At 41.6% G+C, this 26,398-nt stretch overlaps 1 protein-coding gene across 7 annotated transcripts in view; it reads left to right on the forward strand.

Annotated features, from left to right (window-relative positions):
• Nucleotides 1–26,398, forward strand: part of NPAS3 (neuronal PAS domain protein 3) — a 901,514-nt gene that overhangs the window by 645,313 nt on the left and 229,803 nt on the right. For all 7 annotated transcript variants that reach the window (XM_070427757.1, XM_070427766.1, XM_070427774.1 and 4 more), the window contains one exon: nt 295–384. In XM_070427757.1, the coding sequence (XP_070283858.1) occupies nt 295–384 (90 nt within the window). The remainder of the gene's footprint in view (nt 1–294; nt 385–26,398) is intronic.

The following is a 26,398-nucleotide window of genomic DNA, read 5'->3' on the forward strand; positions in this document are numbered from 1 at the left end:
GTGACATCTTATAAAATCAACATGACCCAATTTTATACATGAATGTAATGCATCTTAATCAAATTGACAGGGACATAAGGAAGTCACTGAAATAAAGGAAGGCTTGTAATCTTAATTCAGACCTTTAATTTGTTCATGTATAATGCGATGGTAAAAGATCCTAGGACTTTTGTTCAACACGAAGGAAAAAATGGTCTTTAATTTGATATGTGTTACTTGTATCAGATTCCTTACTAATTAAACCTCCATCATATATATTTATTAACCTTCTTATTTATTTTTTTCTTCCTACAGTCCCTGGATGGCTTTGTGTTTGCACTAAATCAAGAAGGAAAATTTTTGTACATTTCTGAAACAGTCTCAATCTACCTAGGCCTCTCACAAGTAAGTAAAACCGTTTAGATTCTTGGTGGTGATTGTGTAGGCTCCTTGAATCTCGTGCTTTTTCTTGCTCAATGGATATTCTGTTTAGCATGAATTACCAAAGAATGAATTATTCTTTGATCAATCTTCCTGACTCTTCTCTCTCACAAAGTCAGTGGGAAAATGGTATGTCAGTTGGGAGCACTTGGAATAAACTTGTGCTCAAAAACTTTAGTCCCCTCCTCACCCCCAAGGGTCATTATTAATTTATTGAAAACAAATGAAGTTTCTTCCCTTGGTTGTTCTGAACTTTGAAACCTCTGTCCCTGGTAGGAGAGGGACACAGGGATAGCACTTCCCTTGTGTCCTATTACTGGATGTTTATGGAGTTCCCTGCACTGTCCTGGGAGCTGACACAATGACAGGGAGTCACTGGAGTCAAGAAATGCTGAAAGAGACCATTAAAATGTGTTGCAGGGAGGATTCCAGCAAGGATATATTTTGCTGCTTTTGCAAATGCTTCTGAATGCGGAAAGACAGTTTCATAAACTTAGATAGCCTTGTATTATTTGCAGTTTAATTACTCACACGTGTCTGTTAGAGGCTCAAAGATAAGAAAACGGAGGCAGCTGGGACAAGGGGCAGAATCCTAGATGTTCGTTCTCGCTCTTCCTCTGGAACACAAAACGTTTACCTCCAAGACACGAGCTGTGTCTAAAGAATGCCAAAATACCCTGAAGAAAAGTTCGAGATCCAACTAATTATCCAGATGTTTTTTCCATAAAAATGCTGAACACCTGGATATTTGTGCCCATACAGGTGATTGGCTGAGTTTGACCCTTTCATCTGGTGGTTTGGCAGGAGAGAAACGCAGCCTGGGTGGGAGGGAGTGTGTGTGTGTGTGTGTGTGTGTGTGTGTGTGTGTGTGATGATCTGCCAAGTTGGATAATCTATTTCTCATTCAGTTGCTCCTTGGAGCTAAAGATGGAGGTAAGATTTGTCTTCTCTTAAGCAGGACCCTCCCCAGAATCCTTGATTCTGAAAGTTGGCATCACTCTAAGGAGGTCTCCAGTGTGGCTGGAACCTTTTGGCTATTAGTGAGTTTGCTGGATAATGGATAAATCAAGAAAGACATTGGGAAATAATAAAGAGATATTTGGCATGCGAGAAGGGTTGGGGGAGGAGGAGAAACACTGCCAAATTTGATAATTTACTGTTGAGAATCCAAGCAAGGTCCATTAACTCTTCCTTGAAGAGAGTGCAAGCTATTTGCTATAGTATATAGAGTAATTCTGTTTTTTTGTGGACTTCAGCAAACCAAATGATAGAAATAGAGCTATTGTTAACTCAATATTAGTATTCTTGCATCTTGTTGAAAGCTCTGGTTTTATAATTGCCTATAATAATAGACTTTAAGCCTTGTCTTAATCTGTTTGGGACCTCATATGGGGATTCTCCAGTTTTAAAATTGGTGTGCCACCATGATAATAGGTATAAAACCAGAAACACCACTGTTTGTTGTTCTGCAATGCCCATATTCATCTGTTTTATGCAGACTGTCCAACAAAGTTTAATCAGCCAGTGAAGAAGAAGGATGAATAATTAGTTTAAGCAGGTAAATGCTAATTAGGGAACTCCTGAAAAGCATCCATTATATACTAGCTCAAAACACATTTTACAGCCCTGGTTAGTGGTGTAATCCAAATTCTGTCAAGGCAACTGCATTTTCTGTAATTGAGATGTGTATGTTTGCTTTGCATAACAGATGGCTCTGTATGCTTAGACTGATAGCTAGGAAAATAATAATTGCATTATTCCGGCCAAAAGAATATTAGCTCTTGGGTCTCGGCCATTTCAGTTGGTCCTCCTGCCAGCACAGCATATGCACATATATGGATTGGATTTTCAAGGAAATTGATGCATCTGGAATTGTGTGGCCATCTGAAATATCATCTGTTCAAGAAAAATTTGGCTTTAACCCTGTGCTGGTTTCTCCTTAAAAGCAGTTGATTTCACTGCTTCTCTCCTGTAACATTAAGTCAATCTTGTCCTAAAATCTGAGTCAAATCATTGAGGTTTCTGCAGAATAGAGTAGCTGCGTAGACATGGCACAGTAGCTGGCAACTCCCACGCAGCCATTCCCTGCTCGTATGTGATGGGTTTTAAAGTGCGTGTCTATAGCCAGCATCTTGACCTCCCATGGGTAGACACTGGCATAGTGTGCTGTTGCCCTGTGGGTGGATGTGTGCAGTGTTGCCATAAGTGGTCAGTATGCTGGTAGAGGCTCTGAGGTATGAGATGAAGGTCATCCTTTGGAGGCACTACACAGCTGAAATGATGAAGGGTAAGTCACTAGAAAATGATTTTTGCTTATACCATTGTGTGTACTAGTATTTAGAGTTCAGAACTAAATGTTAAGAATAGTTCTGGGTCAACATGAAAACAGACTGATAAGAGCATGGTACTTTATTATGTGCACCAAAGAATGAGGCGAAGAAAGGCTATGCTAAAACTTTGGGAAGGGATTTCCAACCCAGTTAACGTTCTAAGTCCTAATTGGGTAATTACGGTTCCTGAGACCTAACTGTTCCCAAGTTTCTTTGGTGCCCTCTTCAAATGTGGGGTGCTTGTGGCTGAATACAAAGTAACATATACTCAAAGTCATTGAGTACATACTTAATCATTTACACACACACCCAAAAACTCTGCTGTGTCCTACAACTTGGCTTCGGTGGTTATTCTATCAAATTCTAGACTGTGATAAGGAATCTATAAAGTTATACTCCCTCCTTTTCTTTATAAATAGTTTCATGAAATAAAGACAGCACGTACCTGCAGCATCAGAGACTGTTATTGAAATCACTGAGGGATATGGTGAGCATGGGGGTGTGTTAGAGCATAGCTCTGTCTGCCTGTGTAACTCCCAAGATATTCCTTCCTTAGTTTTATTTTCTTTCAACATGTAAATAAATATGGTGACTTTAAAATGGCTTATGTTCAGGAAAGGATTAGGGTTATTTTTGGCTCATAAGAAAATTAAGTAAAGAAACTTCTACTGAGCTCTGTTGAGTAGTAAGAATATAGAGACAGCCAGAGTAGATTATTATTCTACAGTCCACTGAGTGTAGCAATGCCTGGTGTTCAGGGTGTGTGTGTGTGTGTGTGTGTGCGCACCAATTATCCTCTTTAAAGTATTTTCTTATTGTCACGATGATGGCAATGAAGGATCCATGATGATGTCTGAACCTCTTCGGCAGAGATATTTAACCTAACATCCAAGATGTAGTCTCAGGTTGTTGAAATGTGTACTGCTGATTTTCTTCCTGTAGTAAAAATGACTTCCAAGGACTCACCATGAGACCTTGTCTTAAAGGAAGACCCCTAAATATCGATGCTGAGTTTGGTTTACATGGAGATTAAATGACTTCTATCTGGTGATGGCCCTCAAAACTGCTAAACACCACTCTGCTCTCTAGCTATCAAGGGATAAGCAGGGGTGAAAATGAAGGAAGAAAACAGAGCAGATTTCGAACACTGAAATGTAGCAGTAATATGTACCCAGCTTTTATGAAATCTCCTTCAACTTGTAAGAAACTTAATCAGCAAGAATCCAATAGAGACTTTATATGATTTTTTTAAAAGCAATTCTATTTTGATATAAGATTTAAAGCAGCTTAAAGAAATATTTAATATTTGTTGGCCTATACCCTCCTCTTTCTACAAAGGAAATAGCTTGCATAAACATATACAATAAAAAGTCATGGCAAAAAGAACTAGGATATAAGGAAAAAAGGTAAAAATAGGTACTATTTTACCACAGAATAGGAGAACACAATAGAGGCTTATAAGAAGGGATATAAATGGTCTGATAACGCTTCAAATGAAGCTATGAACTTCCTGTTAGCCATAGCAAAAAGGGATATACAGCGACAATAAAAAATAAGGAAGCATCACTTTTTAAGAAAAGTTTTCCTAGGACAGAAAGAGAAAAATAAATCTCAAATACAATTTTTGTAGGGGCTACTATGTGGATTATATGTATTGATTTGCTTTCAGTGGGGTCCACATTCAGAGCAAGGCTGTAGTAACCCATATAACAAACATGAACATACATGTTGCAAATCTCATAGGTAGGCAGAAGACTCCATCATCCCCTCCCGCACCCCCCACTCCCATACACACACTCAGCTGTGGTGTGCCAAAGATTATTTTGAAAGCTATGTTCTGGCATCATCTGCACTTAAAATAGTGTTGACTAGTTTGATGATTTGGGGGCTTCTAAATGAGCTTTCACTGTTCCACATAAATCCTGCATTTTCTTTTAAATACTGACTAGAAATTTAACATTATAGTTGCCAGAGGCAGAGGACCTGGGTCTTAGTTAAGCCTATATAATAAAAGCCCAATATGCTAAGTGTCTGGTCATCTGTCCAGCCATTCAACCAATCAAAGCGTCATATGCTAATGATATGCTAAGACCCCTCAACCACTTGCTATGATGTGCACTCACCACCAGGGGGCAGACATTCCAACCGGTAGGTTAGCTTGCTGCTGGGGTCTGGCCAATTGGGACTGAGCAAGACTGGCTGAACATGCCCTGGAGCCCTCCCACGGTCCCTCCCGGCTGGCCAACCTCCCAAGTCACTCCCCAGCCCCTATCATGCACTGGTGGGGTTCCTCGGCCTGGCCTGCACCCTCTCACAATCCAGGAACCCTTGGGAGATGTTGGAGAGCTGGTTTCGGCCCCATCTCATAGGGCAGGGCGAGGGACCTCACTGGTGCATGAATTCGTGCAACGGGCCTCTAGTCAAAATGTAAAAAAAGAACTCACAGCTTCTGAAAACATTTTTCCTTGAATATAAAGTGAGAAATGATAATTCTGATGTACACATAGGCCAGCAAAATGTTTTCAAGTTAACATAGAGTCTTATTTAAAATAAAATGGGCCCTGGCTGGGTAGCTCAGTTGGTTAGAGCCGTGGTCGGCAAACTGTGGCTCGCGAGCCACATTCGGCTCTTTGGCCCCTTGAGTGTGGCTCTTCCTAAGCCTTAGGAGTACCCTAATTAAGTTAATACCAATGTACCTACCTATATAGTTTAAGTTTAAAAAATTTGGCTCTCAAAAGAAATTTCAATCGTTGTACTGTTGATATTTGGCTCTGTTGACTAATGAGTTTGCTGACCACTGGGTTAGAGCATTGTCTGTATACAGCAAGGTTGTGGGTTCCATCCCTGGTCAGGGCACATACAAGGAGCAACCAGTGAATGCACAAAAAAGTGGAATAAAAATCAATGTTTCTCTCTCTCTTTCCCTCCCTTTCTCTCTCTCTCTCAATTTAATAAATAAAATAAGATATAGATCAAACCGGGAAAGTAACAGATTTTCCCCTTGTGATTTCATTAGAAATAACCTGCAGCCAGTTAAGCCCTCTCTTGAAATATGTTCTAATCACCTTCCACTGCCTCCAGGGTCCAGCTTGCCTATGAGTCACTTCCCTTCTTCTCATTAAGCCCCCATCATGGTAGAAGATGCTTCCTTGCTATTGTAAGCCAGCCAAAAGGTAGCTGCACACATGGTTATACTAGTGCATTGGCTTGTTTCAAGGCAGCTTGCGGAAAGGGGCAGGGTGGCTGCAGATATAAGAGCTAATCGAGGTGAAGGTGAAAGGGGTACATGGTTGTTTTAAATGTGGTCTTTTTTTTTTAAGCCATGCAGATATAGTTACCATAAACTCCTTTCCCATCCTGTTGTTCATCTCCATATTTTACTTTTCTCTGCATTTGTTATATAAAATGGCAAATAAAATTATAGCCACAGCAACACAAGTACAAGGTCAAATAAATGACAGAGCTCAGTCTATTTGTGAAGCTATTCTGAAAGGAACCCTGGTGCCAAATGCAGTTTATTTGAATAATAAAGAAGAATTAGATTCCCTTGATAACTTGGCTGAGGGCCAATAAATCAGTGGAGGTTAAAGATGCTTTGCAACTGCCATGTCTCTCTTTTGCTTTTCCAAAGTACAGAGCTCCACTCTTCCACTCTCTGTTTTTCAATGCAAATCAAGTTGAGGTTAGTATGTGGTTAATTCTCTCACTTCTATGATTATAAAAGACATTCTATATTTCTTTAGTAGGATTTTTTAAAAAAGCAGCATTAGCTTTCCTCACAAGTTATTACTCTTGCTTGGCATCATCACATCCCAAATAGCTGGAATATAAAGACAAAAAAAGGATTATTTCAACACAGCAGTGGGTATATAATAATGGAGCCAAGTGTTAGCATTGTTTTCAGTTGGTGTTTTAAATTTACAGGACACTGAGATAACTTGGGTTCCTTCCATAAACAAATACATGTAGCCCTCCAAATATTGCTATGTAGCTCCCCTTTTAAAGTCTTTCGGGTAGGCGTACCTTCATATTTTTTTAAAAAAGAAAATGCATAATTTTCTGCTTATGTGTGTTTTCTCCCTGGCAAGTCTGCCTTTTTCTCCTGCACTAATCATAAAAAGTTCGTCACTTCTGGGTGTAACAAAGAGAAATGCCCTTTTGAATGTGGAGGCTCTGCGGGTTTAGAGACTATTGAGAAAATATAAGTATCAAAATAATTCTGAAACAGTACAAGGCGCAGTGGCACATTATCAATTTACAACATTTAAATTGATAAATGCTTGGTGGTGAAGGCCTACAAGGGCACTTTGAAAAGCAAATAGCGACCTGGTGAAGAAATTGATTTTCCCCCCCGAAAATGACTGCATGATGCATCATTTGACTGCATGCTGTCCGAGTGCTTGACAGAGATAATCTCAGCAATCCCACGGGTGACCTTATCGTTCTCACCAGGGCAACTTCGTCTGCGCTCTGACTTTGTGCATGTCAAGGCTCCTCCCGGCAGGATCCTTGGGGGGAAAAGTTCCTCTGTTCGATCCAGATATTCCACTGCTCGCTCTTCCCCCTTCCCCTCCCACCCCACCCTTCCAAAGAGGCAAGCACGCCTCTGTATTTCATCCATAACTGTGAATGAGCCGGGCAGAAGAACTCCGCACCTCTGCGCTCTGTATCTTTGCCTTTTAGTTCACACAGTTCTAGGTGATATTAGCAGGAATCTTTTTATCAGGAAGAGTAGAAAAATTCCAGAATGTCCTTTCCCGTTTTTAACAAAATGGAAAAAGCTAATCAGTTTCTTTCTTCCTTATATTTGCAAGGCTTTTCTTTCTTTCTTTCTTTTTTTTTTTTTTCTCGCTTGCATTCTTCACGCAGGAAGCTTCCGAAACTGCTTTAAGCCATGCACTTTAATTTCTGTGAATATGGTTCCTTCACCATGCAGTGATTCTAGATGTTTCTCGTGTAACTTTGCAATTATGTCATACTGACATCAGGCCCAAATAACACGCAGCCCAGTGCTGTGGGGCTGCATCCGCGAGGCAGCCTCTGATTGTATAATCCGCCAGGACCACTGGTGTTTAGAAAACATTTCACTGCTGGAGAGGAACATTGACCACTTCTCTATGCTTACAGTTCCTCTGTTGGTATATAGGGATGTGTGTGCCTGCCTGTCTGTTTATCAGCAATCTCCCTGCCACTCAGCTTGTCGTTGATAATTACAATTCCTGATTAGCCACTTCCTGAAAGCAGCAAACACCCTGCCCAGTGTGGCACCCTGCAGCTCCAGTCCGCTCTGGCTTTGACACCCTCAGTTCACCATATTCAACCCTTTTACCTCCTTCTTTCATCCACAACATTAATTCTGAGTGAACAAGACGTGCTTCCTTGCTTTTGACAAGATTTGCTGCAGTCTCATGCGACAAAAACCCAACACTCATTCCAGATTCAGAAAGTAGGATTTATAACAGCATTTTAATTTAATGTTGGATGTCGAACATATAAAGAGATCACAGTAGTACTAGAGCTGAAAATTGATGCCTTTTTTATTAGTGTCCTCTCAGAAGTGGTGAGACGCTGTTTGTGCAATGGAGCACAGAGCAGCACAGTCAGATGAATGAGGATATGCTATCTGCAAGGAATCATATTTCAAGCCACTGTCGGCCTCTATTGATGTGCTCAGAGTTGAAAGGTTACGCTAGTAAATGCCACCCGAATTTCCAGCATTAGAAATCGGTAGAATAATCTGCGGGCTGTCACTTGATGCTCAGCCTAAATGCTCCGCACGGAGATGTTTTACTTATTTTAACTACAAATTAATTTCTGATTACCGGCGCATTTCTTCCTCTCTTCCATGTTCTTATCTGTCCCCAAAGGGGACTGATTTTTAACAGGCTTTTCAGAGTAAACCAAAATCTCTGAAAGAAAATGAAAAACATGTGTGTTGTTATACAGGAGCATTATATTCTTCTTATTTATTCCTTCAGACATATTTTACCAGGCACTGAGGCCAAAACACCCAAAAGTCTGTATGCAGAGGGGGCTTCTGTAGTTTAGACTGAACCGCAGAATCACAAGATAAGAAAATAGAGGCTCACCGATTTCAAACACATACTGTAAAGACCTTTCACGTTGCCTCTTAATTTCTAGACTTATTATGATCAAGAGAAAAAAAATAAAATGGAGTGCCTATTCTTTACAGGATCAGAAATCTAAAGTCAGAAAAAACTAGTCGTTGAGGAGCTAGCTCATTTGATTTGTGTGGATAAAATGGTATTTTCATATTCATTTTTAAAGTAGAGCACTGAGCAAAAGTAAAATGGAGAAGAAAATTTAGTCATCATTCTAAGTCTGTAATTTATTCATTTTTAAATAATGAAACGGTGTTTTTCTGAATTAACCCATGTATTATTCATGCAGGCGTTGGCAATGTAATGTCCCTGGTTTTCTGGAAAGCAGTGTACATTTCTTTGCCTGACAAGCAGTATTTTCTATATGGTATTAATTTAATGGCTTATTTTATTATGCAAAGTTGGAAAGTAAGATAATTTCTGTCTATAATGTGGTGCTTATACAGGCAATATATGCAAAATGATACTTCCACACCTCAGCCAGCTAGACTCCCTCAGTTAGCCCAGGCCTACCAGAGTGATGAGCGAATGCAAACTGCTCATATGAAGAATAAGAAATAACTTGACCTCCTGGGAAGGAGGTCATAAAATCGTTAAATTCATGTGAAATCCAAATTTCATTTCTACACACACACATTCAATCTATATTGGGTTTGAGCTCTCACACAAGAAGACATGGTTTTCATGTCAGGAGTTACATGGCAACAATTTCAGTGATAATTTCATTTGGAATTTAATAAGGAAATGGACTTTAGGTTTTTGCATAAGTTCCAGAACTAGGCTGATAACCTGAACATCGATGCTGGTTTGAGGCAGTAAATGCCCTGTGGCTTCTTATCCTTCTTATTCCCTCTGTCCCCTTTGGATGACAGTCCAAAGATGCAATCTCTTTTTTCTTAAATAGTCATTTTCAAAGAGACTGAGAGCAGTTGTTCCAGTGATTTAGATGTACATGCCTGTGTACATATATAAATGCATAAATTGGTTTCTTCTTAATTTTTACTGTGCCTACTGCATCTTTGTCTACTGATGTAAGTAATTTCCAAAATGATTCACTATAACAGCCAACCAGGTTTCCTTTGGGCATGCCCCCCACCCCCTTCCAGCCTTCTACAACTGCAAATTTACCATATTCAATCATAAGGCAAAAACTTGCTCTGATGCTGTTAATTTTTAATGTGCTGGCAGATTAAATCTATTACTTTCAATAACTATGCAAACTTCTTGTGAGCAAGGGAATGTATGCAGAAAGAAGTTTATCCTGGGAAAGAAAATAGTAGTTTGAGATTGAATGTTGTCAGGGCCCTTGGCAGGGGTGAAAAAAGAACACCAGTGTGCCAAGTGGGCATTTGGTCAATCTTGGAAGTATGTCAGTAACTTGCAAGTCAGGCAAAGAGTCATAGATGTCATTTAGCTTTTCTTTTAGGTTATGGTGAACTAAGCTTTGTGTAGTCTCCTCCCTTTTGGCCTCTCTCCCCAAAAGAAGCATTATTTTAGAACCACAGGCAATTCCTTTTAGCAGTGCTTCGCCAAGGAAACAATAGAAAATTGCCTCTTGATCAGGAAAGAGCTAAGGCTGTAAGGAGCATCCACACAGGAGATGGCTTCACGAACCTCTGAGTTTTATTATCATTTTATAATCTGTCCTGACTTTTAGTGTCTGTTCTTACTGTAATTTATTAGACGCTTAGATCTGGTTAAACTTCATTGTTTAAACCTGAATGTTAAACTTGATTCTTTATTTTTTTGGAGCTTACAAAACATTTGCACCAAATGTACTTGTTTATATATAGGGGAGACACTGAGAAATGTTTCCAGAAAACAGGAATGGCAACATTAGGGAGGATTTGGGTCTTCCCCATGAAACATACAGGCTTGCTTTGTTCTAAGGAACTTTGAGGCTAGCAAAATTGCAGAATAACTAAATGAGGATTATTTATTTTATGATGTGTTCCTTTAAGTGGTGAGTTCCTTTCTTGCTTTTAAATATCTATGCAGGGATTCATTTTCTGGTTGAAAAAATCCAAAGGGGGTGAGGGACAGGGAGAGGCACAAAAACTGAAGTATTCAGAGACATTCCATTTTAAGCTCGCTCAGAAATGACTTCGGTGGAAATCAAGGTTTGTTGGCAGACAGCTTTTTAAGGGCAAGCAAGGCCCACCGCTCGAGGTAGGCATGGGGAGCCCCTCTGCCTCGGTCGGTCGCCAAATGAGATGGGAATGTTGTTTGCAACCTGGTCGTCTGGACGAGGGAATCACGGGCAGGTGGGTCAGTCCAGGATCACTTCACACTGCCGGGGTCTGCATGCCTGCGATGTCCTGTCTACATATCTGTGTGAATTACAAAAGTCTGCACATCCCGCGGGACAAAACATACACCTTGGAGGAAAATAAGAGGTGAGACTGGGAACCAAGTTCTTGAAATTGAAAATATAAAAAACATAAATTTTCCAGTTCATTCATTAAAATTGACACTGTAAGGTTTGCAAAGACCAAGAGAGGGCCGTGCCGTTTCACGACGCTCCAAAACCTTTTCACTTGAGCAGTAAATCATGCAATGGCTGGGAGTCGTTCAGCTCTACAGTAAAAGCACAGGCCTGCAACCGTGGGTGCAGCATACCTGGAAATGGGAAGAGTTAAACTGAAGATGTTTCTAAAATGTCGCCACTCCTCCGTGTCCCTGGGTGATATGTTTATCCATTCATTATCACCGAGAACACCTGGGGCGGTGCTCAGGAAATCAGATAGTGCCTTTTAAAATAATTATAAAAGAAGCATAGATTAGCCAGCTGAGGGGAGAAGAGACAATCCTGCTTCACGATGTTACTAATTTTGATCTGTTTGGGGGCATCAGCTTCCAAGTCACAACAGTGTAATAATAACTGACTGCAACAGTCGGCAGCGCGGCGGAGACAGGGTGCCAAGTGTGACGATTTCTAAAAAGCAAATGTTTTCCTGCAAACGAAATCCAGGCATTCATTTGCTGTTTATAAAATTAAGACACTCCATGGGCGGCGTGTCTGTTCTCGGTTCCTGGCTGAGTCTTTTATCTCTCAGACATGGCGGCTTGGGGGAAGCAAGAAGGAAGCGCTCTGGACCGGGACCCAGGAGACCTGGTTCTGGCCTCGCCTCTGCCCCTGATCAGGCCAGGGACCTTCGAGAAGCCTGATCTTAATTTCTCTTAAGTGTGAAATGAATGGGCGATTGCTCAGGCTCCTTCTTCTTTAAGATGTGTGCTCTCTGAAATTCATTCAACACAGGACATTTTATCATAAGCACTAGGGTAGGTGGGGAAGGGGAGCCTGGGAGAAGTAGGCTATTTTATTTTTAACCTTCAAAGGAATTTAGTTGAGCAGATGCTACCCTGAACTAGTCAGAGTAGAAAAGAAATGATATGCCTTTTAAAGGGCACATCTAGCATATCTGCTGGGGTAAAGTAATTCTGGCAATGCTTCAAAGGATATAACTTTTGATGGTAAAGTAGGGAGGCTATGGAATGAAATCGCATATGGCAGGCTGTCAAAGTCTCCTAGACGTTCAGTACATTTATATAAGTGCAAATGGAGGCTGCTGAGATGGAGTCCCTAGCAATTTCCTGCTAAGACTGCTTTCAGATTATCTGATATTATTTGACTAAATTATCTCTGTAGAAGCTGAGGACAACTTTTATGATCAAATATTTTGAAATTAGTTTTCCTCGTTGGCAGATTATCTGAAATATGAATTGCTCTCATTTGAGCACTTGAAATTGAAAGGCCTTGGTAATAGCAATTATATGAAAACAAGGGTGCTGAAGTGCTGTATATCATGCTGAAGGGGAGTGTTTTATAGGTCAGCCATGTCAATAACCGTAGTTCTCCCCAATACCTTGTTGTTACCCTTTTATTCTGCGCTCCTGCAAAGGACAGACTGGCTTTCTTTTAAACAAAAGTACATCGTTTTTTAGAATAAATGCTGATTTTACTGTCTCTAGACTTTTAAACATAGTCAATTCATATGTATTACATTTCCCAAACATTTCATAGGGTATCTGTGAATCTGAGAAGTATGAAGACATTGAAAATGTGTAGAATTCTAAACAAGCCTGAGGTGTTATTACCCATATGACTGGCTTGTGTGTTCCTGATGCCTTCTCTGTGAAGTACTCCTATCACTCTTCTCTGTTTATATTTATTGCCTCACAGTGAACAATAATTATAACTAACTTTTATTAAGCCCTTACTGTGTGCCAATTGTTATTCTAAGCATTTTACTACCATTAAAGTGTATAATCCTAACTGCTGTTGGGTATGATTCCTATCCCCATTTTATAGGTAAGCAAACTGAGGCTCAGAGAGGTTAAGCAGCTTGCCCAAGGCAATACAATTAGGAAGTGACAATACTAGCATTTAAGCCCATCTCACTCTTTTCCAAAGAACTCACTATTAATTATTATTACTAGCTCCTGCTGGGAAGTTTTAGGTCATCAACAAATAGCATTATTCAAGGTTTATGGATAAGAGAAACTATAAACTTGGAGCAAATTAAGCATCCTGCTCAGAACCACAAAATAGTTATTTTTGCAATGCCAGTACATATAAACGAACTTCAGAAAGCATCAGTAAAGTTGCAATGATATACCTCAAAATTATCACATTCAAAACTATTAGAAACATTCCAAGATTCAAAAGCAGGGCCCGGTATCTAATCTAATAAAAGACAAAAAGGGTAATTGACCGTACCTTCGCTACGCTTCCCATTGGCTAATCAGGGCGATATGCAAATTAACTGCCAAGAAAGATGGTGGTTAACCGCCAACAAAGATGGTGATTAATTTGCATACATAGGCGCAATGCTGTGAGGCGAAAGGGGAAGGACAGTGATTGGAAACCCAGGCGGCAGGCAAGAGCCGGGAGGCAGGGCAAAGGCGGCCCTGGGGGAGAACCGGGCCGCCTTTGATTGGTGATCGGAGAAGCCACGACAATCCCACAGCAGGCAAGGACGGCCTGCAGCCAACCCCCGTGTGCACCTGCCCCTGGATTGCCAGGGTGATCCCACAGCAGGAAAGGGCGGCCTGCAGCCAGCCTCCATGTGCGCCTGCTCCTGGGTCACCGCTGTGATCCCAGAGCAGGAAAGGGCGGCCCCACCTTGGCCACAGCTCAAGGGAGAGCAGTGGAGGCCAGGAGCCTGAGAGATCAACAGAGAGGGGCGCCTGCTCCAAGCCTCCACAGTGTGGCTGGGGGCAGGCCCCCAGCAGACACATACATACACACACACACACACACACACACACACGGGATACCTGCTCCAAGCCTCTGCTGCCAGACTGTGGCCATCAGTAGGACATCCACTGAGGGCTCCCAGACTGAGGGCAGGCTGAGCTGAGGGAACCCCACCCTCCAGTGCAGGAATTTCATGCACCGGGCCTCTAGTTCAATAATAAGGGTCTAAACAAAGGGTACCCATGGTATTTGTCACATAGTTAATATGCGTTTATGCATGCCAGCATCTAACCAATACTAAGTGACCTACATGTGCCAAAAACTGCTAAAACCTGAGGCTATTAGTAACTAAGGCATAGTTCTTGCCCCAAAGGACTCAATGTCTTCAAGATGCTATAGCCATGGTAACCAGGCTATAGTGACCTCTGATAGCCAAGCTCAGATAATTTAATGAACAATGAATGTCACATAGAGATGCACTACCAAAGAGAGAGAGAGAGAAAGAGAGAGGGGGTGGGGATAGAAGATGTGGATGAGTAACTCTGCCTGGATTTACCAAGAAATGGCATTAGGTCAGGCCTTGATGGTCATTTCTCCCTGGAAAGGGGGAAGATGGTATTCCAGGCAGAGGGAGGCATATTTGCAAAGTCATTTCTTATGGCAAGAGAAGAGTCTGGAAAGCTAGGATGGCCAAGTGGGAAAGGGTGTCAGAAGAAACCGAGGATGTTGGACTTTCTTTTTTCGACCCTGGGGAGCCATAACAAGTTTTAAAGAGAAAGTGAAATATTAGATTTGTGCTTCAGAAAAAAAAATTACGGCAAAAAATTAGAAGATAAATGGCATCTTCCAATTAAAACACCAGTTAATAGTCCAGGGAAGAGATTTTTTTAAAAAGAATTACAATAGGGCACACAAGTACAAATAAAGAAGGGATGGATTTGTGAGGGCTTGTTCTGGTAAGACCAATGCCTTGGTGACTGATAACGGTGCGGAAAGCAGGAGAAAGTGCATTTAAAACTTAGTTCCGATTTAGACATGTGGCATTGGAGGTGCTCGTGAGACATCCGTTGAATGAACAGGCTTCCAAGCTCAGGGGAGAGGTTGGGTTCTGAGTTACAGGTTGGGAAGGGTTAGCATATAGATTGTAGCTGGACCCGAGGGAGGAAGGTGAGATTACAAGGAGACTTTGCAGTTCCGGGAGGGAGCCGGGGCTGCTGGCTCAGCAGCGTGTGAGAGGAAACACACATGACCAGTGAGAGACCTGCAGCGTCTCCCCCTCGAGAAGAACCCTGGACGTTGTCATTAGGAAAGTCAGAGAAAAGGCGGTTTTTCAGAAAGGATGAGATCAGATGTCCAAACGGTTAATATTACGAGGATAGAGAAAAGCCATTGTGTCCGCCAGCTAGAAGGTTGCAGGGATGTGGCTGTCAGCAGCAGCACTAGTGAAGGCTGAGGCCAGCGGCATGCACGTGGCTGCTGAGTGAGAGGCACACAAGCAGTGAGTGAGTTTTGGTCCCTCTTCCAAGCAGTTTAAGGGTAACGAGGGTGAGGAGGGCAGGAGGAGGGTGAAGACTAGTTTGAGGAAAAGACAGGGTGTTGGGTCTCATTCTTAAGCTTAGATGACTAACATTCAGTTGAGAAGTCGGGCATATAGGAAAAGATATACTAAAGATGCGAGACAGAGATAGTCTTTGGACCCAGGTCTCAAAAGGGTAAGTTTAATCGTGTGAGAGGCATGAACCCCGGAAATTAATAGGTTATATCTCTTGCTCTTCTGCTGGGAAGAAGTTGAGAAGTGGAGTTTGGAGGTGGAAGTAGGGAAAGAGAAAGAACAGTTTTGAAGGAATTCATGTTATCTCTAAAGGTGAGGCCAGAAGAAAACTATGTAGTTACTTTTGCTCAATTGATCAGCAGCCTTGGTCAATGGAGCAACTCACAGAGATACGAAGTAGCAACAATGCCAGGGAGGAAAGATCCGGGCAGGAAAGACCAGTCACAGGTTCAGTCTATGATCACTCTTTTCTGCCAAACCTGGTGGAAGTACAGCCAGTGAGAAAAACCCTAGGACAGTGGTCGGCAAACTCATTAGTCAACAGAGCCAAATATCAACAGTACAACGATTGACATTTCTTTTGAGAGCCAAATTTTTTAAACTTAAACTATATAGGTAGGTACATTGTTATTAACTTAATTAGGGTACTCCTAAGGCTTAGGAAGAGCCACACTCAAGGGGCCAAAGAGCCGCATGTGGCTCGTGAGCCGCAGTTTGCTGACCACAGCCCTAGGACATCCTCATGGGAGTAGCGGATTCAACAGCGGGCCAATGGCTGGTGCAGTTTACTAGTACCACATACCGTAGCATGTTAGCCTCTGACCCTTCCCCTGTGAATTGATGATCCATCCACTAAGAATGTCTGAACCCAAGATACAAGGATTGTGCTCATTGTTTCCCCTATGAGCATAAGATAATTTATATGGAAAAGAAAAAAAAGTGAAGAAAGTATTTTCTGTAATACTTTAAACTTTAAAATCCCACCATATAAGCAGCCTTTGAACTTGTGGGTTTTCCAGTGGTCCTCATGCTCTCTCCGAATACCGAGGCTCTCCCATTCTCTTTCCGCTCACCTGTCTCTCCATACAATTAGTTCACAATTGGTGAAAACAGTTCTTGTGGAGGTGCAATGCCTGCGAATATTGCTGTCCTTCAGTAGCTCTTGGTGAGGGAAGTGATACGTTTGTTTTGTTATTTGGAATTTATTTTATGGTGAAAATTAAAGACCCTGGAGATTTTTAAACTCTACTTCTAATTGTTCTTTTTGTCATGGATTACAAAATAGCAAACCTTAATAATGATAACAAGACTTATAGCTACCATAGTGATGATTTGCTTCACGTCCAAGTAGGTAATGTAAAAAATATAAATTGAAGATTTAAAAATGTGCCTCGATACTGGTTTTTGTTTCCTGAGAAAGGGAGCGGAAGGAAGGAGAGGGAGTGGAGAAATAGAGCAAGCTAAGCAGGAATAAATATGTTATGTTTAGCCCCTGACCTACCCCTGCAGCCCATGTCAACCCTTGGGTTATAGCGTAAAAGCCTGCAGCAAACTGGCATTTTACAAATATGTAAATGGGATGTGTAAAGTAAGCCGGGATAGATGCCCGCTTGCAGAAGTGGGCCTATTAAATGAAACACATGCCATCGTGTCTGTTTCCAGCTGAGGTTCTGATGTGTGGGATGGCATGAGCGCCAGCTTTCCTATGCATGCGGCGTCATAAACCACAGTTTATCGTGCCACATGAATGTGTAGAGCTGATTGTTTTATTATATTTGAGCATAAATTCTTCATCCCTTTCAGTTCCACCACCGTTCTCAGAGAATACAGGTTTTGTGCTGATACGCCGTTTCCTAGCTCTAGGCCGGGCCTACCCCTACTACTGACTGTAATTTACTTTTTGGTGTCTGTCGCCTTGAGCTTGCCTTCTGACTGGCTTGTTGAGTGATGTGCTAATCCATTATTTTTTTCAGACAAGTGTATCGACCAGTATAAACAGACTGGAGGGCACAAGCCTAAATGAAAGCTATACTTCCCTGAATCATTTAAAAGCCCCAGCGTGGCGGCAGAGCAGAGGAGCGGGGCTCTGTACGTTACGTAAAGGAGGGGGAGGTCTCGATAAATAAAGCAAAAACTGGAAACACGCCCGCCTGCAGCAGCTTCGCCCGGGTTTCAGGTGTTCCGCTTTATTCACCTCTGCGGGTTTTCTTTTTAACATGATCAGGAAAGGCCGCTTTAAGATGCCCTCTTCTAACAGAAATCTGCAGCGAAACACGGCATTTAGCATCTCCTGCCACTGGGAGGCATTCTCACCGGATCCCCAGGTGTCTTTTGCTTGAAGTCACATACATTATTGTACCATGTTTATACGCATAAAAGCAGAAAGCAGGCGCTCAGAGCAATTCAGCAGAAAAATTAAGCCTAAAATCGCCCCTTTCTGAATCTTTCCCTTTATAAGAGATGTGGGAATTGACAGTCAGGTGGTTAGGGGGAAATAAAATTAATCTTCCTTTTTTTTAAAAAAAAAAAAGTGTCAGCTGAACCCAAGTTCTGCAAAGTCACGAGGTAAAGATTTACCTCGTCGCCATGAGTAAAGATACAGCAACTGCTGAAACTTTTGGTGGGACATGCTGATCCTTCCCCACTGTAGGAAAGGTGTTCTTCCCCTGAAATGACAGCACCCCCAAGGGGAAGTGAGCCCTTGGTGACACACAGGGGCTCAGCTCTTTTCCGGCAGCTCTGATGCCTGCTGCTTTCACAAATCCTTATCCTGGGAATTACATCTCTTCAGATGACCAGCATAAACACCAGAAGCCTGTTCTCCCCACTCCGGCTCGGCTCCTGAGGCTTGTGAGGCAGTGTGTATTTTTCACACTTGCCTCATCCTTAGTGGCCAGATGCAGACCCCACAGGTAGACCCTGGGGTCTGCCGGAGGATGGGGCAGTGTCAGAGCACATGCCTTTCTCTCTCACTGGACGGTCACAGCAATCTTCAAGGCCAAGTAGGAGGATTTTACACCCCTTTGACAGATTCAGAAACTGAAGTGACAAGTAGTGAATGCCCAAGGTCCCAGAGCTAGTAAGCGGTAAATCAGACTCTACCTCATGGCTCCATCCCTCAGAGCCACTGCCTTTCTCATCAGAGGTTCCCAACCAAAGCTGAGACTTGATTCTCCGCTGGGGAAGGAAAAGGCTCGCCTGAGAGTGACATGGTACTCTCTCCTCTCTACCGACAGTGAACGCTGCCTTCCCACCAACAACCTAGCCCCCGAATAGCTTGACTCCTTTTAGGGAGAAGAACAGTAAAGCGTTGTAGAGCGAGAATGTTTGTGGAGACCCTGAGCCACAGCCCTTAGGACAGCTTACAATCCCTGCACACCCAAGGACCTGTACAAGGCGGGATCGGCAATTAATCCTCCCAAAGCCAAGGGCTATTAAAGGACCCTGGGTTGACCACACCCAACCCCTCTTTGATCACTAATGCAATGTCTGCTAGCTTTGTGCCAATTTTCAACATATGACATGGAGTTCAAAATTCACTTCTGGGCCTTAGATAGCCTGTTGGGCCAGCATGTTCTTTCTAGTGCTTTCTGAAAGGAAGCTCTGCTGTTTTTGGAGATCTAAACTCACTCTTCCTTTCTCTTCCCACCTCACACATCAGAACAGCTGATAGTCACTGATAGTCACTCTCTGCTCACTCAGGGTTTTGGCCAATGCGGCTAATAATCTACCCTACATTTTTGTGCTAAATAAATATTTATTGACTGACTGACTGGATGAATATCCTCCAACTTTCATAGGGTATTTTGCTCATATAAATAACCCTGCAGTCGGGGGTTTTCTAATGGGACAATCAATTCTGAACTTTATTTTAATCTTCCACTTTAATGGACCAAGGGGAGGCAGGGATAGGATCACTTGTAGTTTCACTGGTTCTTACTTGCCCAGACTACTCATCATCCAATGAAACCAGAGGAAAACACAAAAGGTGTTTTCACAGAACAACACATCAAAATAATGGAGGGAGTTCAAACATTATCAGCATGTACATAGCAGGAAGCTGGAATGAACTTACATTCACTGAGCATAGACTACGTGCCGGGCTGAATGCTGGAAGCATTAGCATCAACAGCAGCAAATTATGTCTGTTTAAGCAAATGGTATGTGCCAGATACTATACTAAACTCTCTATACATGATTTCTCAGTGACTCCCTCAACCATCCTGTGAGTTAGGTTCTATCCGCAACAATGTTATGAGGTAGATTCCACTCACATCCCCATTTATCCAGAGAAGTCAGTTCCAGCTACAGGGAGAGTGCTGATCCTTCTGGTGGAGAAGCGGAGGGGTCCCAGGGTGTGTCTCACATGTAAGTCCTGTATCCTCACCCCTCAGTTATTCAGACCCCAGGCCAAAATGAATAAATAAACACAGAAATAAACCTCTTTTGGGTTCAAATAATAAACCTTTACACTTAGAGAAATGTCTTATTTTATTGGATGATTTGGGCTGGGCAGTCGAATGATCTACAGGGTCTCAGTATATGACTTGACAGATTTCATATCTCAGTTCCTCAGTATTTTCACCTGTGAAACAAGGATAATTATGCTTGCTGTCTATATAGTATAATGAGAGATGATGAAGATCCATGAAATATGGATGCATAGAATGAAGGATTCAGAATAAATGTAGTCCTCAGTTCATAGATATGCTATTACTAATAATGAAATTGTCCTACTCAGAAATAGTTTCCCTATTCAGCTGTACATTTAAATATGGGTGATCTTTTCCCCCTCATTCAACCAATATGCATTAGACATCTACTCCACAATACTATGGGAAATAAAACAATAAAGAAGGTAGCATCAGTCTAGAAGTATCAATGATAAATAATGTAATGAAATGCTTTCCTTGATTTTTTTTTGAAAGCTGCTAAAGTTAGAAGTAGAGGGCTTGTTGTGTCTGCATGATACCAAACATTAAGGAAAAATGGAAAAGTTCAAGCAGAAATACAGATGTTTCAAAACATCTGGATGTTTGCTCTCCTGTAGATTTAATGTATGGATCTTCTACAGAGTTCTTCCATTTTATCTCAGGCTTTCATTATTAATTTGAAGTTCTATTTTTGTACTTTGTAGAGAAACCCTTCACTAAAATCCCTTTATCCATAATAAACAATAAACATTATTTTACTTGATAGTCTTAGTCTTAAAGCTACAGTCAAAATGTTTATAAACCTACTTGCTATGGTTAGTAATAGCTTTTTATATATTTAAAATGTTATAGGATTTGGACACGGGACAAATCAGGTTAATACTAACAGGGTTTATTTACAAGGCAGTTAGGGGTCAGAGAAACCAGCTTCCTGGATGGAAATTTCAGAGAAACCAATTCCTTCTCTCCTCATTGGGCACAAGGGAGAAGCTGCCAAAGGTGAGATGTAAAAACTGGCATCTCTGATATGTTAGATAAGCAAATCATTGTTTGCTCTGCACCTAACCCTCTGCTTAATAACTTCCTTCTAAGATGACTCCAGGGCAGAAAGGGGGAAGGGAAATAATTGTTGGGGAACTGAATGAGGCCAGATGGCAGGTGTGTTTGAAAGTCCTAACAGTGACCTCTGGGCTATAAACGCTGTAGAGCCTTCCGCGTTGTCTACCTCCGCCTGCAGGCTTCCAGCCAGGCCAGTCCCGGGGCAGAACCAGTGCGGCTGCCTGCTGCCTCATTTCTCTGCAACCAAGGAAACCATCTCACGACCATAAAGCAAAATGGCTCAGCTCCCTCGAAGTTTTCTTTTCTTTTTTTTTTTTAAAGTATATTTTATTGATTTTCTACAGAGAGGAAGGGAGAGGCATAGAGTTAGAAACATTGATGAGAGAGAAACATCGACCAGCTGCCTCCTGCACACTCCTTACTGGGGATGTGCCCGCAACCAAGGTACATATCCTTGACCGGAATCGAACCTGGGACCCTTGAGTCTGCAGGCCGCCGCTCTATATACTGAGCCAAACGGGTTAGGGCCCCTCGAAGTTTTCTTACTGAGGAAAATCCTATCTTTGTTCCTATCTGCAGGAAGCTCCATCTCTGGCCTAGTAGAACTACTTTTGTTTTATTTTGTTGGTTTTATTCCCCCTCCCAAAAAAAAGGCTCACCTTGTTTTAGTTTCTTTCCGCCAATACTTGGAAGAGCCAGTTTTGAAGAAGCTGTCCACTCCCTCCCCCACCAAACTCATTAATACATTTATGCTTCTAAACCTAAGTGTTCCCCACACATTAAAAGATGTGAACTTTAGCAAGATAAAAGCTGTCCAAACCTGATTTTGTGTCTACACAGATGGCTATAAACATGACACTGGGGTATTAGTCTTGGCTTTTCTCCACAGAGCTGAAAATTGGCCATGCAGAACTATTTAAAACAGGTAGGAAAAACTTACCCTAAGTTTACTGTTGATGAACACAAGAGAAAGCACGTAATTAATGGAAATGCATGTCACAATAAAGGGAAATGTGTTACCCTCTGCTTCTGAGTCCCAGCCGAGGTGCCGAAGAAAGCAAACATTTCAGGGCTGAGAAGGGGACAGCGCTCGTTTTAGTGAAGTGAGAATCTGTCTCACAGTTTACACGTACAGTAATTAATTTATACCTTGACAAGTCTTTTAATTAAAAATGTGTTTTGAGCCCTGGCTGGTTTTGCTCAGTGGATAGAGCGTCAGCCTGTGGACTGAAGGGTTCCGGGTTCGATTCCAGTCAAGAGCACATGCCCAGGTTGTGGGCTCTATCCCTCGGTGTGGGGTGTTCAGGAGGCAGCCGATCAATGATTCTCTCTCATCACTGATGTTTCTGTCTCTCTCTTCCTCTCCCTTCATCTCTGAAATCAATGTAAATATATTTTTTAAAAATATTTTTTTGAATTACAAAAGTACCATACAACAAAAATTCAAGCACTATAGACTAACAAAAATGAAAGTATATCCATTTAGAAAAATATGTTATAAACATTTTATGTGTATCTTCTCAGATATGTCCCTACAGACTTTTACTTACATATAGTAGTTTGATTTATGCTTGTTACTGTTTTATAACATTTTTGAAAATTTAAAATATTATGGACTTTTCACAGTGTTAATAAATACAGTTGCAAGTAGTATTAATGGCTACACAACATATCTTCCTATAAGTGTGGTATAATTTATTCAACCAGGCTTTTAATAGTGAATATTTAGATCATTAAAAATTTTGTACTACTGCAAGCTGTCTTTATGCTATCAAATATTCTTGCAGCAAAATTTTATGTATATACTCATTATTATGTTCTCCAGATGAAATTTCTGGAAACTGAGTCAAAAGGATACATATCTTAAGGGATTTTTCATACATTTGGCCCAATTGTCCTCAGGAAAAATGATACCAATCAACTTCCTCACAGTACTGTGTTAGATTGTCCTTTTCTTCAAACCTGTGCCAGCACTGAATTTTACCTTTAAAAAAATGAATAAATTGAAGGGAGAATGTCATTCTTATCTTTTACAAGGAGTTTTCATAATGTCTTCTCTAAATTCGAATAAGGATGATCCTTAAATGTTCTGTAACTCAGTGGAGAGCAGATGCCCGGGACCGATGTGGACAGGGGCAGTGCTGTCGTCATGTCGCTGTAGCATTTGCACAGGACTCGGCCATGTTCCTGAAGTCCATGCAACAAAAATATCCTTATCCCAGGGTTAACTTCCTATGTCTGTGGTATTTGCCCTCTGTGCTTCTAGTTTGCTTTCCTGTTCATCCTGGAAAAGACAGAGCAATAATAAAAGACATAGTTAAAGAGTTGTTTAACCCTAACCCTTATTCCCTGAAATCACTGTCTGTGCTTTTATGTATTTGTCTGTCTCTGTGTAGCACCTTGCAAATTTTCAAGGTTCTGCTCAGAGAAAATGCAAAACTCAGAGTGGATATTAAGATACTGTGTGTGTCACCTGACAGGGAAAAAAAGCATAACTAGTGAGAACATTCCTGTCTTAAATCAGAGCTTCAAAAATACTTTTTCAGAAAAGCTATAGAGAGCATAGAACACTTGAAGCAATAAAGGCATTTCAATGGACTAGTTGGTTTTAGTTAAAAAAAAAAATAACTGCAGTTCTTCACCTCACAGCTTCTTTTGGTGCTAGATATTGAAGGACATTTTTGCTGCCAGTTTTTTAGCACTGGGAGGGATATCATATGGCCTGCCATGTCCACACTGGTAATAAAAGGGACAAGAAGAACCCTGTGCGGAACCCCAGACGGATAGAAAGCCCTTGTCTTCTGATACCTCTGTTAGTTTTGGGCACCGATAGGATGAAAGTGAACAGTTGTTCTGTAGGTCGAGGGTGATTATTGGGGGTTTCAGGTTCTAAGTTCTAACATTGTCCCATATAATAAAAGGGTAATATGCAAATTGACCAAACAGCAGAATGACTGGTTGTTATGATGCGCACTGCCCTGGTGGTCCCCACAGGGGGAGTGCCGCTCAGCCAAAAGCCGGCTGGTGAGCGCAGTGGCAGTGGCAGGAGCCTCTTCCGCCTCCGCAGCAGCACTAAGGATGTCCAACTGCCAGCTTAGCAGTCAGTGGGACATCCCCCAAGAGTTCCCGGACTGTGAGAGGGCGTAGGCCAGGCAGAGGGACCCCCAAGTGCAGGAATTTTGTGCACCGGGCCTCTAGTGTAATTATAAGAGGTCATTTTCCGTTTTAAGGGCAGAGAAAGAGTAAATTAAGAGCATGCCATGTGGGATCAGTGGAAGATCAAGCATTCACTCAAATAATCCTGCCCTGTTCAAGGTTATATACAGTGTATCTGTTTTTGGGCAACAGAGAGTTGCAGTCTGAGAGTGGGATGGCTAAGAAATCATCTGCTATGTCTCAAAATGGGAAAAGAAATACGGGTGACTGTAAAACGGTCCCTTGATATGTGCAAGTATTCCTGCTTAGTGGTCTTTTAATAAAGATATGCAATATCTTTCAACAAACAGTTTATAAAATAATCTCATAAGAATTGACCTATAAAGAAAAGATGAGCTAATGTCATATTAATTATTAATACTTCATCTAGTGAATGTTTAGGTGTCATAAGACCAGCACAGTAGATAATATTTTTTTCTTCTCAGTCTATGTTAGGCTTTATTGGGAAGGAGAAGAACACTTGATTTTAAGAGAAACTTGAAGATTTTTAGAGACTATACATATGTAGTCTGTAAGGAAAGGGACAGATGTCAAATAGCATTTAGAAACCCTAAGTTAGAGTAGTTTAAGAAGAATAGTATATTAAGTTGAAGAAATTACTTTATATTTATTCTAGACAGTTGTGCCATATTTGAGAATAGTTATAAAAATATGGAAAGTTAACCTCTTATAATCGAAGGGTTTTTATCTTTGGTTCATGGGTCAACATGGAGTCTGTATATAGAAATTAGAGTAATGAATTTGATTGGGGGAAAGATCTGTAATTTCACTAATCTCTAACTGAAATTTAGCATTTTTTTTATTATAAATGTAGATGATAAACACAGTAATAATAGTAGTACTTGTAATTGTCACCAGTAGAAATTATACATATTTTAGTGTCAGAGTCCTGTTCTTGTAGCTATCTTAGAGTATCACTACTTCAAAAATGTTATAAGTTATTAAACCCAACACAAGATGTGGTTATTTAATACATTAATAAAGAAGCACATATTGACATATATGTCATATATTTGGAGAGTTTTTATATTTTTACTAGAGGCCCAGTGCATAAAATTTGTGCACGGGGAGGGGGGGGGGCGGGGGGGGAGGTCCCCTCAGCCTGGCCTGCACCCTCTCCAATTTGGGATCCCTCAGGGGATGTCCAACTGCTGTTTTAGGCCCGATCCCATAGGAATCCCTCTGGGATCAAGCCTAAACCAGCAGTTGGACATCCCTCTGGCAACCTGGGACCACTGGCTCCTAACTGCTCACCTGCCTGCCTGCCTGATTGCCCCTAACCCCTCTACCTGCCTGCCTCATTGCCCCTAACCACCTCTGCCTGCCTGCCTAATAGCCCCTAACTGCTCCCCTGCTGGCCTGATTGACCCTAACTGCTCCCCTGCCAGCCTGATTGCCCCTAACCACCTCTGCCTCGGCCCCCACATCCGGGACCTAAGCCTCCCTCCTCTGGCTGGCCACAGGCACCCAGGACTGTGGGCGGCTTCGCCCGGGCCCAGTTTTGTCAGGAAGGATGTCCAGAAGGTTGTCCAGAAGACATCTGTTCTAATTAGCATATTACCTTTTTATTAGTATAGATAACAGAATGTCAGTATAATTGGTTTCCTCTAAAATCTTTACATTTCATGCATTTAAAAACATTATTCTAAGAAAAAGTGTGTGAACTTCATCAGACTGCCCAAAAGGTCCACAGCAGAAACAAGTTTATGAACTCTCTTCATGAATGGAGGTGCATAAAAATGAATCAGTGGGGATGTGAGAGGAGCTTCAGAGAGGCACTTTCCATGTTTTAAATTTTTCAGAATCTGCTTAAAACTAATAGGTTGGTCATTTAATAGAACCAGGTTATGGGCATTTTAATTTGACTATTCTGGTATTTCCCAATTTTAAGGGAAGAGGCTGGTCAGACAAGAGCTGAGACCTCAAGAAACTTTTAGCCAACAGAAGAAATTAATTTGAAGGTCTACCTTGTCCTCATTGTACCCATAGAGCTTCATGAAGTAGACCCAGACTGAGGGTAGTTCAAATGGAAAGCTCCCTGGAAATAATTGCCCAGCACTTTCTGG

The sequence above is a fragment of the Myotis yumanensis genome, unplaced genomic scaffold, assembly GCF_028538775.1.
Source record: "Myotis yumanensis isolate MYYU_CA2020_CCGP unplaced genomic scaffold, mMyoYum1.0.hap1 SCAF_1, whole genome shotgun sequence".
Lineage (NCBI taxonomy): Eukaryota > Metazoa > Chordata > Mammalia > Chiroptera > Vespertilionidae > Myotis > Myotis yumanensis.